The sequence below is a fragment of the Clarias gariepinus genome, chromosome 8 (assembly GCF_024256425.1).
Source record: "Clarias gariepinus isolate MV-2021 ecotype Netherlands chromosome 8, CGAR_prim_01v2, whole genome shotgun sequence".
NCBI lineage: Eukaryota > Metazoa > Chordata > Actinopteri > Siluriformes > Clariidae > Clarias > Clarias gariepinus.
The window spans coordinates 19,977,782-20,002,168 of record NC_071107.1 but is presented as its reverse complement, the minus strand read 5'-3'; the positions used below and the strand labels follow the sequence as shown (position 1 = coordinate 20,002,168).

The window sequence follows — 24,387 nt, the reverse complement described above, 5'->3', positions numbered from 1 at the left end:
CACACACACACATTCAGGGAATAACACATTTATTTATTTTAATTTCTCAGAACTAGTCCCCATAGTGTACCATTTTGGGAACCAAGCATCACATACAAACAAGCAAACACAAAACACTACAACAGTAGCACAACATAGCACCTTCCCCAAGCAGCTCTATTTAATCAGGAATAAACGATTAAACAGTAAGGTATTTGGATGTTATTGTTTAATTCATAACGGTAATTACACCTTGTTTACTTAAAGGAAAAATTCCTCTAAAGGAAATCTCATATCCTGTATCCTCTGGTAATTAGGCCGAGGCTTTTCTCACAGATTTTTGGTCGCATACCAGAACAAGTGTTAAGACAGCAGTTTTATCTAGTAACTTCATTGTTCAACACAATAGAGGGGGTCAATATACACTGCAATAAAACAGGAAGACAATGTTTATATACACAGAATACACAGGATACTACAGTTCTTTTCCATGTAAAGGCATCACACCACATGATATTGATACTGATTACTATTGTTAAGACTATACAGAGGGCATGTACTAATGACTTGCTCGACAAGACACATCAAATAAATACAAAAAACACACATTTTTACGCATTTTTTTCTTTTGTTTTAACAATTACAGTAGCTTCCCCATTTCACATTGTACAAGGCACAGCATAAAACACTATAAATACAACAAACAGCATGAGAATTGGAAATTTATTTTATAGTCTTGCAGAGAATTACTTAATGGTTACTTTGGAGAAGAAATTCCTGCTTGAATGAAGAGGATCCTGACATTCTACAGTGCTTTCTGAAGTCTGACCATGATACATAGCAAAGGTCTTCTTAATTTTTTTGAGGTCTGAGGTAGACAGGTTTGCCCTGAGGTAAAGCCAAGCGGAGACATGCACTTCACTGTCAAACACAAGAGTTACATCAGTTACTGAGGCATGAATGCTTTATTTGACACAGATATACATGTAAATCTTTTGAAAGAGTATTACCAGAGGTCTGGGTAATTGTTAGACAGGACGACCAGCTGAAGTTCAATGATCTGTGGATCATTTAGCGTAAGTAGTTCAGCTAGTTTGGGCAGGATGTCTTCCAAGTGTTTCATGTTTGACCCCTGTACATGAAAAGAATTAAAATTGGAGTTTATTTTTCCTCTGAAAATAAATAGAACATTTCTATAGAAATAAAACCACATTTACAGTTTAAATAAGAAAATAGTACTTACAGCCCTAGTAAACAGCATATGCATTCTCTGACTGTTTGTGCATAATGCTTCAGCTGCCTGTTGTAGCTTCTTCTCATCTTTAAATTTAATCTTTTTCTTCATCATTTTCCGCACATATTCAGCTAATACTTCTTCATGAAGCTTGCTGACCAGGTCCTGTTAATTGATTACATTTTAATCAAGATGGCCACCATTATTTTATACAGAATCCATAATATCCTTCAATTTAAAAAAATCTTTACACTTTGTACCTTAAGGCACGCCTCATCCAGATTTCTAATTTCCTGAATCTGTTTATCCACCCCTTCAAGCAATTCATTACACACATCTTCATTGTGTTTAATCCATTCTCTGGTGCCCACTTTAGAATACGTTCCCTGTGGAAGCATACCGAGACATGTAACAATTTAATTACCCTCATTAATCTCATAAGCCTAATAGGTGAATAGAAATCATTAAATATTTTGTTAGTAGGAATACTAATCATTAAACAGTATGTTGTTTGTCATCATTTAATATTTTTTGTTGTTTAACATTTATAAAATAATTCATGAAGTTTCTTCACATTTGTATCTGAGTTACCTTGAGGGCTTTATGGATTGGTTTGATGAAATAATTGTGGCATGTGTCTCTTGTCCTGGTCAGCAGATCTATACAGTCATTCTGGACGTGTTGAGGGAAGTGATTTGGATTTGTCATTATATAATCCCTAGAGAAGCAACAATAATTACACATGGCTCCTTTAAGAGGTACAATTACATATTGCAAATTTCCACAGTTTCCAGCAATTTCCAGTTGCTTACCTGAAATCTCTGATACAAGGCAGGTTGGCCTTCAATACAGCATCAGCAGTCACCTGATTATCCTCAATTACCTTTTCAAGGAAATCCTGGTAACTATAAACATGAAAAACAATTCATGCCAAAATTTTCAGAACTGTGTATAATCTAAAGTGATAAGTGAATATTGTATAGAAAAATATCTTAAAACAGCTTGTAACGAATATAACTCACTTAATAAAAAAATCTTTTAACTGATGTGTGATTCTCTGTGTTTTTGACCAAGAGCCCAGCACATTCGTTGATGATGTAAGAAAAGCATTGACACACTGCGGAAAAAAGAAACAATGCATTTAGAATCTGCATTTAGAATATTGCATATTTAAATATTTCTAGTATACTCTCTTGAATGTATTTTAAGAATTAGTACCTGAATCACATCAAAGGCTAGATGGCTTAAGTAGCAATTGTCCCTCAGTTTAGGATCAGCTTCCTTTTCAGCGCTCAAGGCTGATTGACACCATGTACGCAGTTCATTCTACAGACAAGAGCAAAGAAAGGGAAGAATGTTAGACAAAATCATACAAGATTACCTCTTAGGGAATAAGGACAAAAACAAATGCTATGTATCTGTCTGTCTAAACACTTTGAATTAGCTGGCGTCTTATAGGCCAGTCTATCTGGGCACTTTAATTTAAGAAACTTAACAATAAAACAATTACACATACCTCCTTAGCAACCAAAAACTGTTCTTCCAACTGCTTAAGAGTACTTGTAGGTAGGAGAGGCTCAAAATGTTCATATTCAATCACCCCAGAGAGTATTTCATGCCTCAAAATCCTGAAACGCAATATTCACATCAGTTAATAAACAACTTGCGTTTATAGGTTACAGAATGCTATGCTTTAACTTTCCTTACTTACTCAGGGTAAAAAGTGTTCACCCACTGAAGTACATGTCTGCAGTCATCATCAGCAAGTCCATACTCAGCAATTTCTCTGAGCTTATCACAAAAAACTTGATGGTACATTTTGGCATACAGTTGGCACACATTCTCTTTTGGGTAGCAGGTCTGCACATTCTTTGCAATTTGCAGCAGGTCTTTCTTTAGTTGTTTACCCCTGGCAGTGATCTCCCGTTGAACTGAAGATCCAAGGGTAATGTTTGAATCTAGCGTTGCCTCTTCCATCCGCTGTAACACCATTCTCTGAAGCAGTCTGTCATGATCATCTCTGTAACACATTGGCCTCCATGAAGGATAATTCTCAACCCCTTCCCATCTCCTGTCCTGCTCTTCTTCTTGGTCTATGACTAAGACAGCCTCTTTTAAAATTTCTTTCGCTTCGTCAGTTTGAACATCAAAAGACATCTCAATTGTTGACATAACTCTGTTTAAAAGGTCTCTGTTATCTTTGTTCAATTCCTCCTTTTCCTCCAACATGGGCATGCTGGATTCAATCTCATCTTGCTTCAATGCAAACAACTTCTCCTCGCAACAAATCAGCTGCTTCTCTGCCACTGCGAAGTGATGCTGCTGTAGGTTCTGCTGGAAGGATAACAGAACTTCTAAACGAGAGAAAAGCAGAGAAATACCATTAGGATCTGAGGACAACAAAATATCACGTTCAGTTGCACAGAATACTTACTGTATACTACAGTGCACAACATATCATTCAACTGCGTTACTGAACAGCAATGTAAAGACCACATCACCAATATATTTCATTAATGACAGTTATTTTCATCTTAACTTGATGGAGACTTAATTATACTGTACTAAAATCTTCTTACCTTTATACTTGACTTCACCTGGAACGTCCGGAACGTCCTGAACGTGATTATTCCGTTTGAAAAATGGTAGGTGTTGTGTAAATTTGGAAAATTTTGACTTAGAAGGTGAGACCTTTCTGACTCTGGGAGATGATGATCCAACAGTCATGGCTCCTTAGGAAATAGAAAGAAATCCTACAGTAACTATGATTATGAGTACAGTGAATAAGGCACGCGCATGGGGTTGAAAGGAGGAAATTTGACTTCTGGTTGTGTTTAATAGCTGCAATGATCTATAACCCAATCACTGTCACGTGCAAGGTTTTAATGAGGAAAATGCCAAGAACGCAATATGTAGAGAGACTAAATCGTGCGAGGCGTCTAAAAGTTCTAAAATATAAGTCCTCTACACTAAGTCGTTTTTAGGGATGATGCTAATCCACTTCCCAGCTGTCGCGCGCTCCGCTTTCTCCGTCTCGGAGTTGGCGGTTGTTATATAGAGCGGATTCTCCTCCCCTGAGGGCTCAGGCGGGGGGGCGGCGGCTGTCCCAACACTTTCCCGAGCGCCTGAGCTTTCCGGGCAGATATGCGATTAAGACACATCTGTGCAAGTCGTTATAAGCCGCAGCCTTCCGATTATTATTTTTTTTTTTATTATAAAACAACATCTTATTATACGTATATTACATTTAAAAGCGTACTATATATATATATATATACTTAACTTGTTTAACCCGGAGCATCCAAACACATCCTGATAAATTATTTACATTCTGCCATGAATTATGCGTCTAATTATATATTAAAAATAAAATATGTTCAGTGAGTCCTGTAGGATCTGAGCTTGTTGTTGTTGTTGTTGTTGATGTGATTATTGAGAGAACTTTCTAAAGCCTGTATCATTACGTTACTGAGGCTGAAAAAAGCTGCTGGTTAAAATCAAAGCATCTTTCAGTGCAAAATCGCGCTCAGTCCATAACTCGACCACGCAATGATTATAACAACATAACAACAACAACAACAACAAAACAATTGTTATAATATTAATAAACATTTACACACTATAATTTTGGCAGGCAGCAAACATACTAATCTGCATGCATCCCCACATGCAAACTCCATGGGCATGGACCCCGAGGCAGGAATCGAACCCAGGCCCTTGAGGTGCGAGGCCACAGTGCTAACCACCATGAGACCATGCAGCTGATTATATTACAGTACATTATTTGTTCTTACCATCCTGCTCAGTACTGAGTCCTGCCCGAAAACAGTCCGGTAACCTCCAGCATGTATTGGATGCCATGAGGGCAAAGAGCTTCAATAATGCAATGTCTGTCAAAGGAACAGGTGTCTTTGCGACATACGTATATAAACCCGTGACAAATTTTAGAAAGGAAGGATGTGGATTGTGGTATCTACACACTGTGTCTGCTCACCAGATGTTTCACCTAAAATGTTCTTGTTTTTGTTAATCATTGCTTGGTCTTTAACACAGTTCCCACCACAATGATCTCCTATCATTTCGCCCAAACTCAACTTTAATACTTATCCAAAGCAACAATACACATAATATCTGTGCTAGGAACTTGTACTCAGGATGCTAACATGGTGACAGTAGAAATGTGATTCAACTGTAAAATGAATTCACTGTACCAAAAAGGAAGGGAAAAGTATGTCTGAAAGATTGAATGGCTTAGCACACCTCTTTTAATTCTATGTTTTACAGCCTCAGATAAATAACAACTTTTTTTACCGTGCCATTATTTACTTAACACAAATTAATGAAAAGAAAAAAAGGGAACATTAATGGAAAACATCGCCCCTTGTTTAATTTATAATCAGTAGGTGTGTAGACCTCTATAAAAGCAGAAGTTTTTGCAGTTTGCTGGTCTGGAGTATTCAGGTGTACTGAAGATGCATGCAGACATACTTTTTTTTATTAAAACAATTCTAAGAAGGAAAGACATAAGCAATGGTCTTAGAGAAGCAATTGTTGTTGCACATAAATATGGAATTGGTTATAAAACCAAACAATATTAAGTTTTACACTGATGTTGTACACTGAGAAATATTATTCACAAGTGAAAAGCATTCAAGACAATTGCTAATCTATAGAGGAGGGGAAATCCCAGCACATTCACCCCAAGATAAGACCATTCAATGCTCAGAAGAAAAAACAACAACAACAACAACAAAAAAAGCTCAGATCTTACAGGACTCACTGAACATATTAATTGTTAATACATAATTAGAAGAAGCACCAAGTTTGGCAAAAAAAACAAACAGCATTTCAGGAGAAACATACCACCCCCACTGTTAAGCATTGTCTACCACTGTGAATGGGTGATGATTTAGGCTTGTTTTTGCAGCCACAGGACCTGGGCACCCTGCAGTCATTGTGTTGACCATAAACTCCTGTGTACACCAGAGCATTCTAGAGGTAAATGTTATGATATCTGTATGACAGCTAAAGCTTGGTCGAAATTGAGTCATGCAACAGGACTATGATCTAAAGCATGATCATGCAACAGGACAATGATCTAAAGCACACCAGTAAATCTACAGCTGAATCCCTGAATAAAAAGAATCAAGATTTTGGAATGGCCTAGTCAAAGTCCAGACCACAACCCAATTGAAATGCTGTGGCAGAACATGAACAGAGCTGTGCAAACCTCAAAGAACTGACGCAATTTTGTAAAGAAGAATGGACCAAATTGATGAAAGAGTCTGATAAAGTAATACAGGAAACGATTACTTCAAGCTATTGCTGTTAAAGGTGGATCTAAAAGCTATTGAATAATGGGGGAGGACAATACTTTGTATTGTCCACATGTGTGATTTTTTTATTCTTTCTTTTTGGTTTTATTTTTGTTAAATAAATAATGGCACAGTGAAAAAAGTTACATAATGTCAACATGCATTAACAGTACATACTTGTATTTAATTACTAATGTTTTAACACTTTAATGTAAGTGTCACATGATGGTGATTGTTAGCAATTTAGACATTTGGATCAGTTTAAGTGAGGCAAAGCACAACACTCATTAACACGACACATTACCAGTAAATGAAATATCCTTATAGTGGTGTAAAAACACTCATGAGAAATATTTTTCAAGACAATACTTTCTTTATTAGACGTCACAAAAACCCAGAGCCTTCTAAATTATGCTACTCATTAATAAAGTCTTGCTACATAAGTCCATACATCATTTAAATAAAGTGAAATAGTAAAAAGTCATAAATATACAAGGATCTTATTCATTATGAGCTATTCTTTTTACCTTTGGAAGATGCTTGATTATTGTGTATAACTCAAAATGTTCCAACACACTGCTTTTACAGACGCATATTTGGTGCTGACCAACACATGTTGTGTATATGACGTCTAAAATTAAGGGGAAGAATTTTTTTTTTTTCCCTTTAGCAAAGACTGCTTTTTTCTATTTTCAGGATCAATTCACTAGTTAATTTTGATCAGTGAGAGATCATTGTAATCAACATAAATAAAAAAGGCCATATTGCTAAACAAAGACTTAGATCTGCCAATCCATGATTATGCATTATAGAGTGCCTGGCTATCCAAAAATAGTGTACTGTTACATTATATTAATAATTTAATATAATACTCCACTGAAAATATTTTATATGCCTTAAATGTTTGTGATGTTTTCCTACAGTTAGGGGACACTCAGATGGACAATGTCTTCTGTGTTGTATCATTATCAAGCTATCCAGCTTCCGAATGACTTGAATGATTTCTATTTGTAGTGTCTGCAAAGTACTGCCAATAAAGTTCAATGTCTGTTTTTGTCTAGGCCCTATCCCAATTGAGCTCTCTTTTTCAGTCTGTACTACCCACTTCCTTTCTATGTTTACATTTTGAACGATATTGTCTGAACGGGTTGTTTTATCTTTCCATGGTATTAAGATTTCAGGGAGGATAAAAAAAGCATCCAAAAATAGGGGAAAATACAATATTATCCCCTGCCCCAACAGACATTGTATGGTTGTGGCACTCATTATGATCATGAATATCAGTGGCACTATTGGACTTTTTTTTATGTGATCCATCCCACCTAACTTTAAGGTGTGTTTGGGTTAATTCCCCTGTTGGAACACTCTATTTCATCCCAAGTTGAGACAGTGAGTGCTGTCAACAAACTATTTTTATTAGCTACCAGCTGTAGTCAATCATCCTTACTAACAGAAAGTTGACGTTATGTTGATGAGTAGACACACAATAATGATAGTGCCATGACATTCAAGTTCAGTCTGTAACTGTATAATCCCAGGATCTATATACTATCTATATCTATAAAGAAAATAAAAGTGCAGCCGAGACATAGAATTGACATAACTGAACAAAGCAACTGGAATGTTATCCACAATTATTGGACACAATACTAAATAAATAAGTAATAAATTTCACATGTAAAATAGATAAATATAAATACAAATATTTATACAATTCTACCCAATATTTCTTTAAAACATTATTTTATACATAATTATCTTATACATAATTAAGTTATTATACATTTTTTTTTCAAAAGAACTGGCTGAAATATTTAATCACCAACATTCATATTAGCATATGGTGTTTTAAAATGCTCCTAAATTTTAATGCATATAGTATTACCAGAATTAATTTATCTGAAAAGTCTCTCACCTCAAAACCATTCTTAAAAGTGTAACTGAAGTGTGACTATTTTAAACCAGAAGTGTGACCAGTTTAAATGCAAATCAGGTTTCTGTGGCTGCCACAGACAACTACTACAACAAAGAACAGACTGGCACATTGGCTAGGCAGTCTGTGTTCACTGCTGTCTCCATTTGACTGAATAATGCATGTTCTTTACTCCCAGTATTTCTGTCATGTTGCTTTAGGTCCGAAAGCTTCTGCAGGATCATCCGTCTCTTTCTGCCCCGTTTTACTCCACGGAAATACAGTATTGCTGAAAGGTGCTTTTGGCTAGAAACGCAGAAACAGTTCAGAATTATTCCTTGCTACTATCATCTCTGCCTTGGTTATCAGGGATTTCATAAACATCATTAACATAATCTATATGTGAATGTTTGTAAACCTGCATTGTGATGATATAAATAAAACAAAATGGAACTGGTTCTGATAGAGGTACAGTTACTTAAGTGTCAGCAAAAATCCCCAAGTTTCTGGGAATTAAACTGGAATTTCCATCCCCCCTTAAATCTTTTTCTCCACAATTTCCTGTACAGGTTCTAATTTGTTTTACACTAAGTGTGTGTGAGTCACACAAACTCTCATCCCCCCTCCCCCAAAAAGCATGCAACCCAAGCTCTTCTTTATTAGCACAGAAAGACAGATTAGTTGAGTTATATTCATTCTCTTGTTTCTTTAATAAAACAAAAGCTGTGATTGATTTGGTCATTATATCAAGTTAATATTAATCTTTCAGAATGCATCAGACATTAACCTCATTGTTCATGACAGCTGTGGGGCTAAATGACACCTCACCTGAAATCTGGATAGTCATTAACCAGTGGCTCTAGATAAGCCTGTATTTCACTCTTTTTTTTCTCTCCAATGATCTTTTGCATGTGGTCCCCTACTGGATAAAGCCAGTTTTGAACAGAATTCTGTGGAGACATAATGACAAAATGATTTATTATTCCAGTCCTTTATACTATCATCTTGGTTTTTTTGTATAATAATAATTAGCACTGACCCCAAACACAAAGCAGTGTCAGAGATATTTGGAGAGGAAGGAAGCGAGGTGTTAAACTCAACAAGTCTCTGGGAAATTGCGTGCATTGGATCTTTGAGGACTGCCTGGAAAAGCTCACTCATCGTCATCGTCTATACTGCTTTATCCTGTATAAAGTGTTGCGGGGCCCTGGAGTCTATCCCTGGGGACTTAGTGCGCAAGGCGAGGTACACCCTGGATGGGGTGTCAATCCATCATGGGGCACACACATACACATATTCACATGTTCATTCAAACACTATGGGCAATGTGGGAATGCCTTATCTGCATGTTTTTGGACTGTGGGGGGTAAATGGAGTACCCGGAGAAAACCCACTAAGCATGGGGAGAACATGCAAACTCCATGCACACAGACCCAAAGTGGAAATCAAACCCGGACCCTGGAGGTGCAAGACAACAGTGCTAACCACTAAACCACTGTGCTGCGCTTGGAAAAGCTTACTATTAATATATACTGATACATACCAATGAAAACTGTTAGTTTTAGGTTCTTATCAACATATTTAAAAGTGTTATAGTTTTTTTTCTTCTAAATAATCATATCACATTGCAAACCAACCAATAAAATGCCAATTTATATTTAAAAATAATTTAAAATCTTAAATAAAATCAAAATTTACATTAAGGTGCAAAAACAGGACCAACTGACCTTAAGTTGTAGTATTAGACAAATTAAAGACATAAGACATTTTGCCTTTCATTTCCCTAAGAAAATATTTGTGGGGATTTTTACACAGTTAATGCAAGACCCATTAAATGATGTAAGCCAACACAAATTCTCAGCTGGAAATGACTTTGAACTTCACAAAACCAAGCAAAATGGCTAAACCTTATGAATATGTTACAAAAAATCCACTATCAAAAATAAAAATAAGTTAACATGCACAATAATATTCATGACATGAATACGGAACAAGATGCTGAAGAACGTGGACATGTTTATTCATTTGGTGTACTAATTGAGCTTATGACACACAAAAAAAAACTGTGATATATTTTGTTGATTGATACATTTCGGCCACATATTGAATAAATAAACAACAGTCATTTGCACCTTGACAATCTAATCACTAAGCTGCACAATTATCAGACAGACATAAACATTATAAAGCTACTCACCTTACAAACTCTAATAATAGTAAAAAAGTTTAAACTAACTCTAACCGGTATCACATTTCAAATGAATAATCTGCTACCATGGTACAAAGTGCACCGAATCTGTTTCATCATCAAAAAAAATCTGGGGCTTATCACCAAAAGTATTTTTTTGTAGTTAACCTTAAAAGCATTTGTTTTGGATTAGTCAGGAGTCAGAATGTTTCTAAAGAACTTATTTTCTGTTACTGGTTAGAATGTGGAATATTCTATATTGGATATCATTCTTTGAATGTGTTGACCTACAACATACTGTATAAGAGAGAAAGTAGTTTTGCTGTACCATTTCCTGAAAGAGTGCACAGAGTTCAACCCACTGCTTTTCAATTTTGGCAGCAGCTTTTTCATTCTTCCTGTTTTTGCATGAGTAGTTATTCTTCATCAACTGAGAGATATATTCCTTTGCCACAAAATAATGCACATCACTCACAAATCCCTGTAGTAAAAGTACGAAAGAGACACAGGCAGAAAAAGAAGCATTATTTATTTTGAGTTATTTTATCGACAATGTCCTGTTTTTGCTTATGACAATAAATGTTCCTTTTTGCCACATCATTATAACCTAAGGGAAACCCCAACAAAATAGAGAACTATTACTTTGGATATATGAAATCTTTATGTTTGTGTGTATTTTGAAATTGTGTGGGCTAAGCAGTTCCTCTATGAACACTTGGTCATCTGACGGATTTCCCAAGACCCTTATTGTGACATATCTTTTGCCTGTAGATTTATTCAAGATGTATCTCACAATATTTTCTTGGTTTGTTAAGGGTTTTAAACATAAATTAAAAAATGTGGAGGAGTGGGTGACAACAGTGTGTGAAGAGTATGTTTTAAATAATGTCCTACCCTAATGAGTTCATGAAAAACATTTAAAACAGTTTTTTGATATTTATGTTTGTGTTCTGTGATTTTTTTTCCTGTGTGGTTGATATAACAATTCACTCTAACTCCAATGATTAGAATCTTTCATACAACCCTTCCACCCTCAAATCCATTTCTCAGCAGCCTTAAGGATTACAAACACAGTCACTTGAGTCATACTGTACCTATATTTAGATTTACTCGACTCCTAATTAGAAACAATGGTTTTCAGCTTTCCAGATTGCCCGACCTGTTTCCTTTTCTCTCTCTCACTATTTTTTAATACAGTATGTCATTTAAAACCTCCTTTGGATTTGTCTGCTTAACTAAATAAATCTGCAATTGTATCCATACTGAACTACCTCCATGACAATTTATTAATCGAATGACTAAAAAAATGTTTTACAATTTTTCAACTAAAATACTTTTCTATAAAGTGCTGTATTGTATAGGTATTATTTATTTGCATGCCTATCATGCCCTGGTCTGATTTATATATTTAGGTATTTTACTGGAGTGCAGGACTGGTTTGGATTCAAATCTGATGCCTTCCAAAACTGAAAAATGCCACCCTGTTTACATCCTCACTCTTAGGTCTATAATACTGCACAAGTATTTTGTGTGTTATGCAATAAGTCCTTTAAATAGCTTGTGTATGTGTGTGTGTGTGTGTGTGTGTGTGAGACAGAGAGAGAGAAGGATGGCACATACTACTGTATGTGGCACATACCGGTGCATGATTGGGACTCAGATGTTTGCATTGTTGGGAGAGAATTTCAATTTTCTTATGCAGTTGCTGAAAGTTTTCTTCAGAACGCAGCCATTCCCTTGTTATCATCAACCTTAGATGAGGCTATAAAGAGGATACCTTCATTTAACAAAATTATATACATTTTTTTGTGTTATTATGTTACAAAAAATCTAAATAGGTCATTTATGATTTTCTTTACCTTAGTGTCAGTTTTAAAATGTTCTAGAAAAGCCTGGCTCAGGAGGTTAATTAGTTCATGTAACTCCTTGCACAGCTCCTCCACTTCACTTGGGCACTTTTGTCTGTAGATCTCAATTTGCTCTCTGGACACACACACACACACACACACACACACACTAATAATTAATAATGTTAGGAACATTCTTAAAAATAATTAAAACCCCACTTAAATATTACAGAAGAAATTCTATAGAATCATACATTTGCCCTCAACAACCTGGCCTTAATTTTCCAGAGAAAGTAACAAACAAAAACAGTTTTGGCTTCAAATTTACATGACGAAAATGTAAAGATTATAGAGTAAAATGTGGCCTTTCTAGAATGCTTTCTGGGCATCTTAAGATAGACTTTGTTAACAAACTTGAATACTGACTGTCAAGTAAAATTTGCACTGAAAAATAGTTGCTTAAATTATCTTCATATATTTTTACATCAACTACGCTAATTACTTTATATTACTATTATTATGCATATTTAAAATATCTATTTTACAAGGTTATTTCATCTTACCATAATTTTAGTACGCTAAAGCTTTTCACTGGGAGTTTAATGTTCCCAGTAGAGATACCCTTTCAGGTACAGGTGAGGACAGGTCAGACAAAAAAAAGCAATCCTTAAGATATTAAAAGCTGCAAAAATAACCAGATCAAATCATTGGTGGCAATTTTACTTTCACTGCACTTATGGCAAAGTGGGAGCTCAGTTTTTGGATTTAGCACACTGTTTGTGCACAATCTGTCCTTATTGTCACCTATCGTGATTAACTGTGGGTAGTGACCAAAAGAATATGGTTGTGAGTAGCAAATAAGGTTTTTCCCATTTGCTGGCTTCATCTGTGATGGAATTTTGAAATCTAGGAGAGTACTAAAGTACAGCCACTGCTCCAGAAAATTGAGAAATCACAGTAAAGGTGGATCAGGAAACTGATAAGGAAGCCCCCCCCCCACAGTTTATCCCATGGATGGTTCCCACTGGAGCTTTATATTTTAGAGCAGGCATTTCCAACTGGATGAGAAAAACCTGGAAATACCCAGGCCTTGCTGCAGGACTTATAGTTTGTTGGCTGGGGAACAATTTGGAATTCCCCATGAGGAAGCTTTGGTAACTGTGACCTAGTATAGAGAAGTTGGGTTTTTGGGCTGGGGATTTTCTCAAACTTTTACCAGTGTGCCTTCCATCAGGAACACTTAAAGGAAAATGAATGAATGAATAAATGAATGAATGAATGAACGAACAGAAATATGCAGATTATGCATTGTGTGAGTTCTTTTGTTATGACTTTGTTTATTTTGCTATGCAAATAAAAGTATTAAAACAGCAATAAAAACTGGTTTGCAGAGTGTAGCCTAGTCTGTGATTTGTTTCAGTAATAAATGGCTAGGTTAGAGATGATCTTCATTTATAGCTTTAGGGACTTACCCACCCATGGTTTTCCTGTGGCAGTTGTGCTGCTTCTATTAAATCATGTGACTTAAAATCTTGCTGGTTATAACCATGTGGTTAAACATTTTGTGAAACTGAAACTGAAGTACAAGTGTACCTGAATCTGTGTACCTATCACTGTGGCATCTTTTGTTCTCATAATTAATTTTTTTTTTCTTTCTGGGTTTGAAAACAACACTGTGCTAGAAGATTTAAATTTCACACCCCCACATTTCTTTTCTTACATACTTCAGCGCACATGCCTTCTTTTTATAATTATGAAAAAGCAACTATCTACAACAAAAAAATTGTGTGAGAGTTTGGGGGAAAATTTACTTTTGTGCTTGACTTCAGATATTTGAAAGACATTAATAGATTAGTGGATTGCAGCAATAACATTTTTGATGTTTCACTACTTATTGCATGCTAAGGACACAATGTGTGATCAAATACTTACTTCAAATCTCTGAAACTGTTGATGTAAGTAATGTGATATTCAGCCCACAGGGAGGGATCCAGGAGAGTTTTGTTCCATTGCACAAAGGCTGACTCAAATCTTTAGTGTAGATAAAGATAATAACAAAATGAATCAGTATGTTATGTTGAAATAAAAAAAAAATCTTTAAAACCTCATCAACATGGACTTTGGATTGTCTTTAAAAGAACTTAGATATAGTAAGACAGAAAAAAAAAGTCACTGGTATATGTAACACATCTGATGTGTTTTTTTCTGATGTGTGTATATGTACAGTATATGTAACACATCTGATGTGTGTTTTTTCTTTTATAATAGCTGTTCTGGACCTATTAGAGGCCATGTAATCAATGATGTTGAGAATAAAGAAGTTTGAAATATGCAAGGGACATACAATCTTACAACAACACAGAGAAATGAAAAGGAAACAAAAGTGAAAGGACAGAGAGTCTGTTTTCCATACAGTCATCTAATAATTGTCATGTTTATGTGGTAAGTTTGGTAATGCTACAGTATGTAAAACAGGTCAAATGCTGTCAGGAAATCTGAGGCAGAGGGATGTTGGGGTCCCACAATAGAAATCCTGTTTACTAATTTAGCTTAAAATAATATACCAAAATTTAATTACACACCGTTTAGGAAATTTCTTTAGCTCATCTAGGCAGCAGCACATAACTTTCTGTTCAAGTTCCACATCAAGCAAACTTGAGGCCTGAATTGGTCCTTTAATATACTGTGGGAAAAAGAGTAGAAATGTATACACTGATTTGTGTGCCCCCTAGAGTTAAAACAATTAAAATGCTTGTACTGTAGGTATCTGCTTGCTCAGAGAAAGTTGAATTATTGGTGATTAGAGCTGTGGTGCATACCATCAAGATGTCCATGTGAATGTGAGAGATGTAAAGGTCCTCATTAATCTGTGGTTTATTTTGTTCTTTCCACATTTCATCATTTTCCAGCTTAATTATACTGTCCAGAGTTGATCTCACATCTGCCTGTTACCAAAACATACATACATACATACATACATACATACATACATACATGCAAACATAAAAAAAATCTTTTATTTATTATATTCTGTGTTGTTTGATTACATTAGTTTTGTTTCATTGGTGCAAACCTTTAACACTACCTATGTGGATCTATATCTTACCTTCAAGCAATTGCAGTATGCTTTCTTGATCTGACCTAGAAAATCATCTTCTAGTTTAAGAGTCTTCAGCTCCTCCTTCAATTCTGGCTGCAAAGACTTGCTTCCCATAATCTTTTCACTGTGGTAAATGCAACACTTTCCAATTAATTATCCCTATATTCATTAGTTTCTTGTAAAATAAAATTAAGACTGTTAAATAAGATATTAAGTTTAGGACTGCGTATCTATAATAATATGGATTTCTAAAGTACAACATTTGCTGTAAGTGACTGTTTAAAATTTGTTAATGTGTTTTTAAGGATTGAGGTGTCTTAAAGAACTGTGTAATAACAATGTTTTTACAATGGCTAGCAATAATCAGTTCTTTAAAAACACCCCTAATTAAATCCTTAAACACTACAACGTGTGATGTTTACCAGCATTGTTATATTAATATGAAAAAAGCATGAACATACACATACTACAAAACTAATTACCATAGCTTTTATAAAATATAAATACAATATTGAAAAGGGAGTCAAATTTACAGGAAAGAGAAAGGTTGTTTTTAATGAGATCTTTACAACATTAAAGTTAATCAATTTACTGTTCGTAAGGAAGCTAAACTGTGAAGTATGTAACAAGCTGTAACAAGTATGAATCATCAATAATGAATAATAAGTGATGTACAAATTGCACATATGATAATGATACTCTTGATGCATCACATATTATAATATGACTGCGATTACTCCAAAAAGGTTTTACTAACCACAAACCATTTCCTCACCTGTGATAACGTTTCAAAATAAAATCCAGAAGGGCGTAGTAATCCTTTACTTCTGTCACCTTTCCCAGAAGCACTTTCAGGTGTTCTGCCACAGCTTTATGAAAGCTTGAAACATATGTTTCAAACACATTAAAGCTTGGTGGGTAAGAACTTGTAAGCTCTGCTTTTACTTTCTCCAACTGCTCAACAATCACTTTTCCCACTTGTCCTAAATGTATTGCCAACCAGGAAACATTTTGCTCATGGCTGTCAAGATGAATCTTTTCGAGTGTCTCTTTCACTCCTCTCTGTATTGCAGCCCTCCAGACATCTCTCCATCCGCCCATCTTCCCAGCATCTCCTTCTCTCTTTTCCTCCTCTTGGATGATGCCAGACATCTGCACTAGTAGCTCTTTATTAAAAGAAGGCTGTGCAGAGGATTGCTGGACAATTTCAGTAAGTTTATCTCTCAGGTTGTTGTACAGCATGCTCAGATCTTTCTCTTTATTTAACAGTTCCCCTGGAGAATCATTTCCAGCCAATGCTTCCTTCTCACATTGAACCTCCTCCCGCAAAGAAAGTATATTGACATAGGCCTTTTCCAAGATATTATCCTTAATGAGATTGTTAATCTGCATTACTTTAAAAACAGATCGACAAGACAGAGAAAAAAAGAACTTAATATATGAAATGTTGCTCTCACAAATATACACTTCCCACAAACCAGAAAACTAGTTGATTTGGTTATATCTACAGAAAACATTTGATTTTCTGAAAAAGAATGTAAAGAACAAGTCACGTAAGAAGATGCCTTAACTGGGGATGGGTGGAGGGGCAGATGCAACTGACCACAAAAGTTTGATATCTTAGAGACTTAGTGTCCACCCCTTGCTGTACCTATAAACAAGGAAACTAAAAACTATTTAAAAAATTATATATATAAAATTACCTGATAACGGTATTGGGGGAATCTCGGGTAGAACGTATAACTTCAAGACTTCATCTGCTGTGCTTCTTGTCGCCTCTGACTTTTCCTCTTCTGGTATTATTAAACCCTCTTTGCAGGCCTCTATATGCTCCTGCTTGGGCAGGTTTTTTTTCTTACTTCCAAAACGCAGTTTCTGTCTTAGAGATTCTTGTTGGGTAAGCGGGCTTTCCACTGTGTAATAAAAAGATAAAAAATAAAAAATACACTCACCTAAAGGATTATTAGGAACACCATACTAACACGATGTTTGGCCCCCTTTCACCTTCAGAACTGCCTTAATTCTAAGTGGAATTGATTCAACAAGGTGCTGAAAGGATTCTTTAGAAATGTTGGGCCATATTGATAGGATAGCATCTTTCAGTTCATGGAGATTTGTGGGATGCACATCCAGGGCACGAAGCTCCCGTCCCACCACATTCCAAAGATGCTCTATTGGGTTGAGATCTGGTTATTGTGGGGGCCATTTTAGTACAGTGAACTCATTGTCATGTTCAAGAAACCAATTTGAAATGATTCGAGCTTTGTGACATGGTGCATTATCCTGCTGGAAGTAGCCATCAGAGGATGGGTACATGGTGGTCATAAAGGGATGGACATGGTCAGAAACAATGCTCAGGTAGCCCGTGGCATTTAAACGATGCCCAATTGCCACTAAGGGGCCTAAAGTGTGCCAAGAAAACATCCCCCACACCATTACACCACCGCCACCAGCCTGCAGTGGTAACAAGGCATGATGGATCCATTTTCTCATTCTATTTATGCCAAATTCTGACTCTACCATTTGAATGTCTTAACAGAAATCGAGACTCATCAGACCAGGCAACATTTTTCCAGTCTTCAACTGTCCAATTTTGGTGAACTCGTGCAAATTGTGAACTCTTTTTCCTATTTGTAGTGGAGATGAGTGGTACCCGGTGGGGTCTTCTGCTGTTGTAGCCCATCCGCCTCAAGGTTGTGCGTGTTGTGGCTTCACAAATGCTTTGCTGCACACCTCAGTTGTAACGAGTGGTTATTTTAGTCAAAGTTGCTCTTCTATTAGCTTGAATCAGTCGGCCCATTCTCCTCTGACCTCTAGCATCAACAAGGCATTTTCGCCCACAGGACTGCCGCATACTGGATGTTTTTCCCATTTCATACCATTCTTTGTAAACCCTAGAAATGGTTGTGCGTGAAAATCCCAGTAACTGAGCAGATTGTGAAATACTCAGACCGGCCCGTCTGGCACCAACAACCATGCCACGCTCAAAATTGCTTCACCAAAAAAATCACCTTTCTTACCCATTCTGACATTCATTTTGGAGTTCACGAAATTGTCTTGACCAGGACCACACCCATAAATGCATTGAAGCGACTGCCATGTGATTGGTTGATTAGATAATTGCATTAATGAGAAATTGTACAGGTGTTCCTAATAATCCTTTGGGTGAGTTTGTATATATATATATATATATATATATATATATATATACATACAAACTCAACTATATATATATATATATATATATATATATATATATATATATACTCAGCAAAAAAAAAAAAACGTCCTCTGACTTTCAACTGTTTTTACTTTCAGTAAACTTAATGTGTAAATATTTGTATGAACACTAAAAGAGTCAACACCATAAGACATAAACTAAAAATGTTTTACAATGTGTCCTTGAATGAAGGGACGCTCAAAATCAAAAGTACCAGTCAGTATCTGGTGTGGCCACCCGCTGCTTGAAGTACTGCAGTGCATCTCCTCCTCATGGACTGCCTATTGCGGACAGTCTGAGCACTGATGGAGGGATTGTGTCTCGGGCAGTTGTTGTGGCTATCCTGTACCTGTCACGCAGGTGTGATATTTGGATGTACCGATCCTGTGCAGGTGTTGTTACACGTGGTCTTCCACTGCGAGGATGATCAGCTGTCCTTCCTGTCTCCCTGTAGCGCTGTCTTAGGCGTCCCACAATGCGGACATGGCAATTTATTGCCCTAGCCACAACAGCAGTCCTCATGCCTCCCTGCAGCATGCCTAATGCACGTTCACGCAGATGAGCAGGGACCCTGGGCATCTTTCTTTGGGTGTTTTTTACAGTCGGTAGGCAAGTCTCTTTAGTGTCCTGTGTTTTTAGAACTGTGACCTTAAATGCCTACTTTCTGTAAGCTGTTAAGGTCTTAACAACCATTCCACAGGTGCATGTTAATTAATTGATTATGGTTGATTGAACATGCATAGAAAACCTTGTTTAAACCCTTTACAATGAAGATCTGTAAAGTTATTTGGGTTTTTACAACATTATTGTTAAAATACACAATCCTGAAAAAGGGATGTTTCTTTTTTTGCTGAGTATATATATACTACTGTTTAAAAGTTTGGGGTCACTTGCAAATTTCTTTGTTTTTGTTTAGTGATTTATTTTCTACATTCTAGAAACAATACTGGGGATTTCAAAACTATAAAATAACATATGGAATTAGAAAATAACGTAAAAACAACAAAAACAACAGTTAGTTGTTATTTTAAGACACAGAGGTCAGCCTTTCGGTCATAGTTCTTGCAAGAACAGTATTGTCAAGTGCATTTGCAAAATCCGTCAAGCACCATAATGAAACTGGCTCTCATGAAGGCTATCCCATGAGGGCGAGACCAAAACCTACCTCTGCCGCAGACGCAAACTGTTCAAAGGAGATTTATGCATTTTTAAGTGCCTTCAGCATTCCTTTACAATGTAGAAGCAGGAATAAACTGCTGACATTCTACACATCTTTTACTATGTAAGCAATTAAAGCATAACAGTTTCCTGCTAAGTCAGTGTGAATAATGTCATTCTTTTAAAACTGAGCATTAGAAATCAACTATAATTATTTAACTGATCTTGTTATTAAAAGAAAATTTTATTTATTCAGATATTTGATCAAAATTATTGTTACACTATACCAAAAATACCACTTCTTCTTGGAAAATACATAGTGTAAAAATATATATTTCTCTAGCACTTTAAAAATTTGGTACTTACTTGGTGAAGATGGAGATTGTGGATCGTCCAAGGAATTACCAAGGTCATTTTCTGTATTTGTCCTCTTTGTTTTGTTATCTGCCTCTTTGTTTTTTGGGGACAAAAAGCTTCCTTTGACAGATTTTATTATGCTGTTCTTCTTCTTCTTTTTGACATTTATCTGTGTTTTATTGTTTTCTGCCATTTCTGTTCTGTCCTCAGTACATGCTGAAATGTCACTACGCCTATCTGCTTCACCGCTTACACTATCTGCCATGCTTCCAGCCAATGGCCTGTGACCTATAAGAGTGTAACAAAAAAAGAAATGAGATATGTAGAAAGCTAAATAATAATTATGTAATTAGCTTTGTATTGAAGAATGTGGATCACTTGACCTCGCTATATAAATGCAGTACAGTATATGAATCCAAGTTATTTTTTCAACACCATGATCTTGACTGTTTACTAAAAACATGTAACTCCCCTGAGAGGGGGAGGTGCATATATCACCACAGCATGTTCTCTTACAATACTAATAATCAAGCAAGACATGACTGTATAGGCACACAATAAATAAAATTAATATAATACATATATAACATTTAATACTTGTAATAGTTGATAAAGTATTTTAAATCTCTACAGTAAAAGATTACACAATGAAGGGCGCTTATCCTCTCAAAAATTCTCTACTCAACGTTTGTATTTAGGAACCACTCTATTATACGATTTTACATGCTGTACATATGTTACACCATATACCTGCAACCAACTATGACATGAGAATAAATTTTCAGAAAAAGGAATTTAAACTACTCCCACTGTTTTGCTGACATTTCCATCAGATATACAGTAATGTTATGGGGAACATTTACTTCATTGTGCATGTAACAAGCACATAAAAATAACAATGGGTTTATTATTATCAAATTGTATAATAAGCCTTATTTTATTTTTAATCTGGTAAAAAGACTGAAGTATAGAATTCCTATAAGTTCAGGTAAGACTGTATTATTTATTAATTATAGTGTATTTTAAAGAGGGCTGGCCAATTGATTGAAATTTAATTGAAACCAACATTCATAAACTCTTTTTTTTTATTCTGTTAATAATTTTCCCACTGTTTATATTACAAACACACTGCTGCATGTGTAGTCGCATGTTCAGTTTGCGACATGAAAGCAACATGGACGAGAACTTGTCCACTTGTCTATGATAAAAATATCATGGCCTAGCATAACAGTTGAGCATATTTACAGTACAAACCTTGTCAGTAAACTATGAGGGAAAAGAAAGACCCAAAAAACAAAAAGCATTCATTAATCATAATTATGGTAAAGTTCAGTTAATCATGATATTGATTTGAGGTCATATCACCCAGGAATTAGTCGAAATATACAAAAACTAAATGACTTAGCCATACCCTGCACAGATCTGAGCATGTAATATTTTATGAAGTGATTCTCATGGAATCTTTAAGGGCTAATTTAGGGGGGCTGTTTTCATTAAAAAAGGCTCTTTGTGAACACGGCATAATGTAAAGTGTGTTTAAAAAAAGTGAGAAAAAAAATCACCTTAGTCATGATCCCCTATTACTTTAGGGATTTTCCTTTTTATTTCTTTCTCTTGACTCAGTTAAATAGAGAAATATATTCACAAAAACACCTAATGCCAGCAGTGCAGTCAAAAATTCACAAAGGAAATAAGTAAACTCTACACATTGTACCTAACAAAAGTAGAAGTATGGGGTAAAAACCTACTAAAATCTACATTTAAATGTACAAAATGCAAAATTTAGCAAGATTAGGTATTTTGTATTTTTTATATTAGGTATTTACCAATCACATAGGTGTAGCTAAATCAGATGCGAATACTTTAAAAAAAAAAATTTGAGCCCACCTTTATACACAAAGCTCAATATACAGGTTTTACTCAAAAATAGTTGAGTTAAATACAAATCATTCGAATATTCTTCTGCAGGTTTCCAATTTTCAAATTAACTGCAAATACTTCATATATAGCAGATAGTGCTGCTATCTCACAGCTTCAGGGTCCCCAGTCAAACCTGATGAACTTCATGTGGGCTTCCTTTAGGTTATCTGATTTCTTCCTAACTCTCAAAGAACCCAGCAGGGAGAGTGGCTTCTAAATTGCCCCTCTGATCTAATTGCCCTCCTCTTGTGCCCAGTGTTCCCAGGATATGTTTATTTATTTATATGTTTGTTTATTCTGTCTATTGTTTCTATTTATTTACATATTCTAAGCTTAGTCTGCTATACTCTATATGTTAAATTTTTCTGTTAACTGTGGATAGTGAATTGTAAAAAATTTTTTTACACCTTAATCTTGTATGTTATACTTTGATTATTTAAATTTTGTAATTGAAATTGTTGTTGTTATTATTATTGTGCAGTTGTGTGCGAATCAGATGGTCCACAGTGGCGACCACTCGACGGGAGCAGCCGAAAGACTAACACAACATGATGATGATGATTATTATTACATTTACATTTACATTTGGGCATTTGGCAGACGCTCTTATCCAGAGCGACTTACATTTTATCTCATTACACATCTGAGCAATTGAGGGTTAAGGGCCTTGCTCAAGTGCCCTACAGTGGCAACTTGGTGGTTGTGGGGTTTGAACCTGGGATCTTCCGAACCATAGTCCAATGCCTTAACCACTGAGCTACCCCTATTATTATTGTGTCTTTCACCCCACAAGCTAACAATTATTGTTAATAATAACAACATTATTAACAATAATAATAATAATAATAATAATAATAAAAAGAATAAATCTCGGATATGCTCTGGATTCACCCTGACCCTGACCAGGATAAAACCTTTATCGAAGCTGAAGAAAAGAATAAGCTGTGCAGAATGCCAGAAATGAGAACACAAGCCATGAGCTAACAAGTAACAGGAAATCCTTTCATCTTCAATTGAATAGCATTTGATTGCAACCAAAGGGAAATTATATAATAACAGTAGTAATGAGATAATACGTCAAGTCAAACCTTGCTTATAAAGCACTACAATGCATATCATGCATTAGCATATTGGCTTCTACTGAAAGAATGCATTTAGCAGTACCTGGGTATAGAGGACATATAACCTAAGAAACAATCAAACAAACAAAATGGTGTATACTGTAAAATATTAACTATTAAAGTGAAGTGAAAGCCTGGCTGTTGATTTTAACCATAAACACTTATTTATAAACCTTTTTTATTGTACAGGAAAATAAGAGGATAGCTGTGCTATACTCACTATAATGAAGTCTAATGCTTGTAATATTTTGCACACTGAACCTATAGTAGCCTACATTAGCTTATAGAAAGCCTGAAAGTATTTGGTACACGTCGGCTCCCTTTAACCTTGAGACATGTTTTGAACATAACACGGCTACAGGTATAAGCAAACTACAAGAACAGCGAGTTAACGATGTGTTGCCTCTCCAGCAAGTTAGCAAGCTACCATATTTTCACTTAACCCTAACAAACAGAGAGCGATATGATTTGGTATTTGGTGGATACTTACCATGAGTCACCGCAGGTGAGTGAAGTGTACCGAACACCTGAAAGGCTTAAATGCTGCGCAATTCCTTTCACTTTTCGCTTCAGCTCTACAGTACGTTAATCTTTACCTTACCGACCTCTGGAAATCACCTGCCCCCGTTAAAATGACTCTCCCAAAGGTACTTCCTTTAGGTGTATGACAAAAGGTACAAAGAAACCATAAGCCTGTTGTACGGATGTAGATTTAGAAGCCGAGGAATAGCAGTCTGAGAAAAGTTATATTATTCCAAACCCTGTGGTGGAAATCACTTCCTATTTTCGCGCACATTCAGCACATTCAACGTACACAGATTTGACAAAACATACGAGTTGCAAAAAAATATTAGACTATTATAAGACTATACCTACAACATATGCCTAGGTCCTCCATTAGGGAAAATATGTCTAAAATGTCAGTAATAGGAAGTTCTGTTATATTTGGGGTCATTTTTATGCTTTTTTTTAATAGTTTCGATAGAAGAACATGCGATAGAAGAACATGCATTTTTTAATAGTTTCGATAGAAGAA

The 24,387-nt window shown here is 35.7% G+C and overlaps 2 protein-coding genes across 5 annotated transcripts; both read right to left on the bottom strand.

The window, feature by feature from the left end:
* Positions 1-12: 12 nt before the first annotated feature.
* Positions 13-5,113, bottom strand: tnfaip2b (tumor necrosis factor, alpha-induced protein 2b). 2 transcript variants are annotated; one of them, XM_053501331.1, is made up of 12 exons: positions 5,008-5,113; positions 3,793-3,945; positions 2,925-3,567; positions 2,730-2,841; positions 2,432-2,539; positions 2,236-2,330; positions 2,026-2,118; positions 1,805-1,931; positions 1,474-1,599; positions 1,223-1,378; positions 990-1,111; positions 13-900 (listed from the first exon to the last, which is right to left on the bottom strand). In XM_053501331.1, the coding sequence occupies exons 1-12, from the start codon at positions 5,072-5,074 to the stop codon at positions 726-728; spliced, it is 1,977 nt and encodes a 658-aa protein (XP_053357306.1). In that variant the 5' UTR covers positions 5,075-5,113; the 3' UTR covers positions 13-725. The 2 variants fall into 2 exon arrangements, with proteins under 2 accessions (XP_053357306.1, XP_053357305.1); XM_053501330.1 differs by having other exon boundaries at positions 3,793-3,942; positions 5,008-5,106.
* Positions 5,114-6,385: 1,272 nt separating this feature from the next.
* On the bottom strand, positions 6,386-24,236 carry LOC128529386 (exocyst complex component 3-like protein 4). Of its 3 annotated transcripts, none has more exons than XM_053502867.1 (13): positions 20,694-20,761; positions 20,320-20,598; positions 17,279-17,488; positions 16,351-16,969; positions 15,582-15,699; positions 15,295-15,420; positions 15,058-15,158; positions 14,408-14,506; positions 12,488-12,611; positions 12,268-12,390; positions 10,957-11,109; positions 9,269-9,390; positions 6,805-8,746 (listed from the first exon to the last, which is right to left on the bottom strand). In XM_053502867.1, exons 2-13 carry the CDS (start codon positions 20,573-20,575, stop codon positions 8,548-8,550), a joined length of 2,250 nt encoding a protein of 749 aa, XP_053358842.1. In that variant the 5' UTR covers positions 20,576-20,598; positions 20,694-20,761; the 3' UTR covers positions 6,805-8,547. The 3 variants fall into 3 exon arrangements, with proteins under 3 accessions (XP_053358843.1, XP_053358842.1, XP_053358841.1); XM_053502866.1 differs by lacking the exon at positions 20,694-20,761 and adding an exon at positions 23,842-24,232 and having other exon boundaries at positions 6,807-8,746; XM_053502868.1 differs by lacking the exons at positions 10,957-11,109; positions 20,694-20,761 and adding an exon at positions 23,842-24,236 and having other exon boundaries at positions 6,386-8,746.
* Between the last annotated feature and the right edge of the window lie 151 nt (positions 24,237-24,387).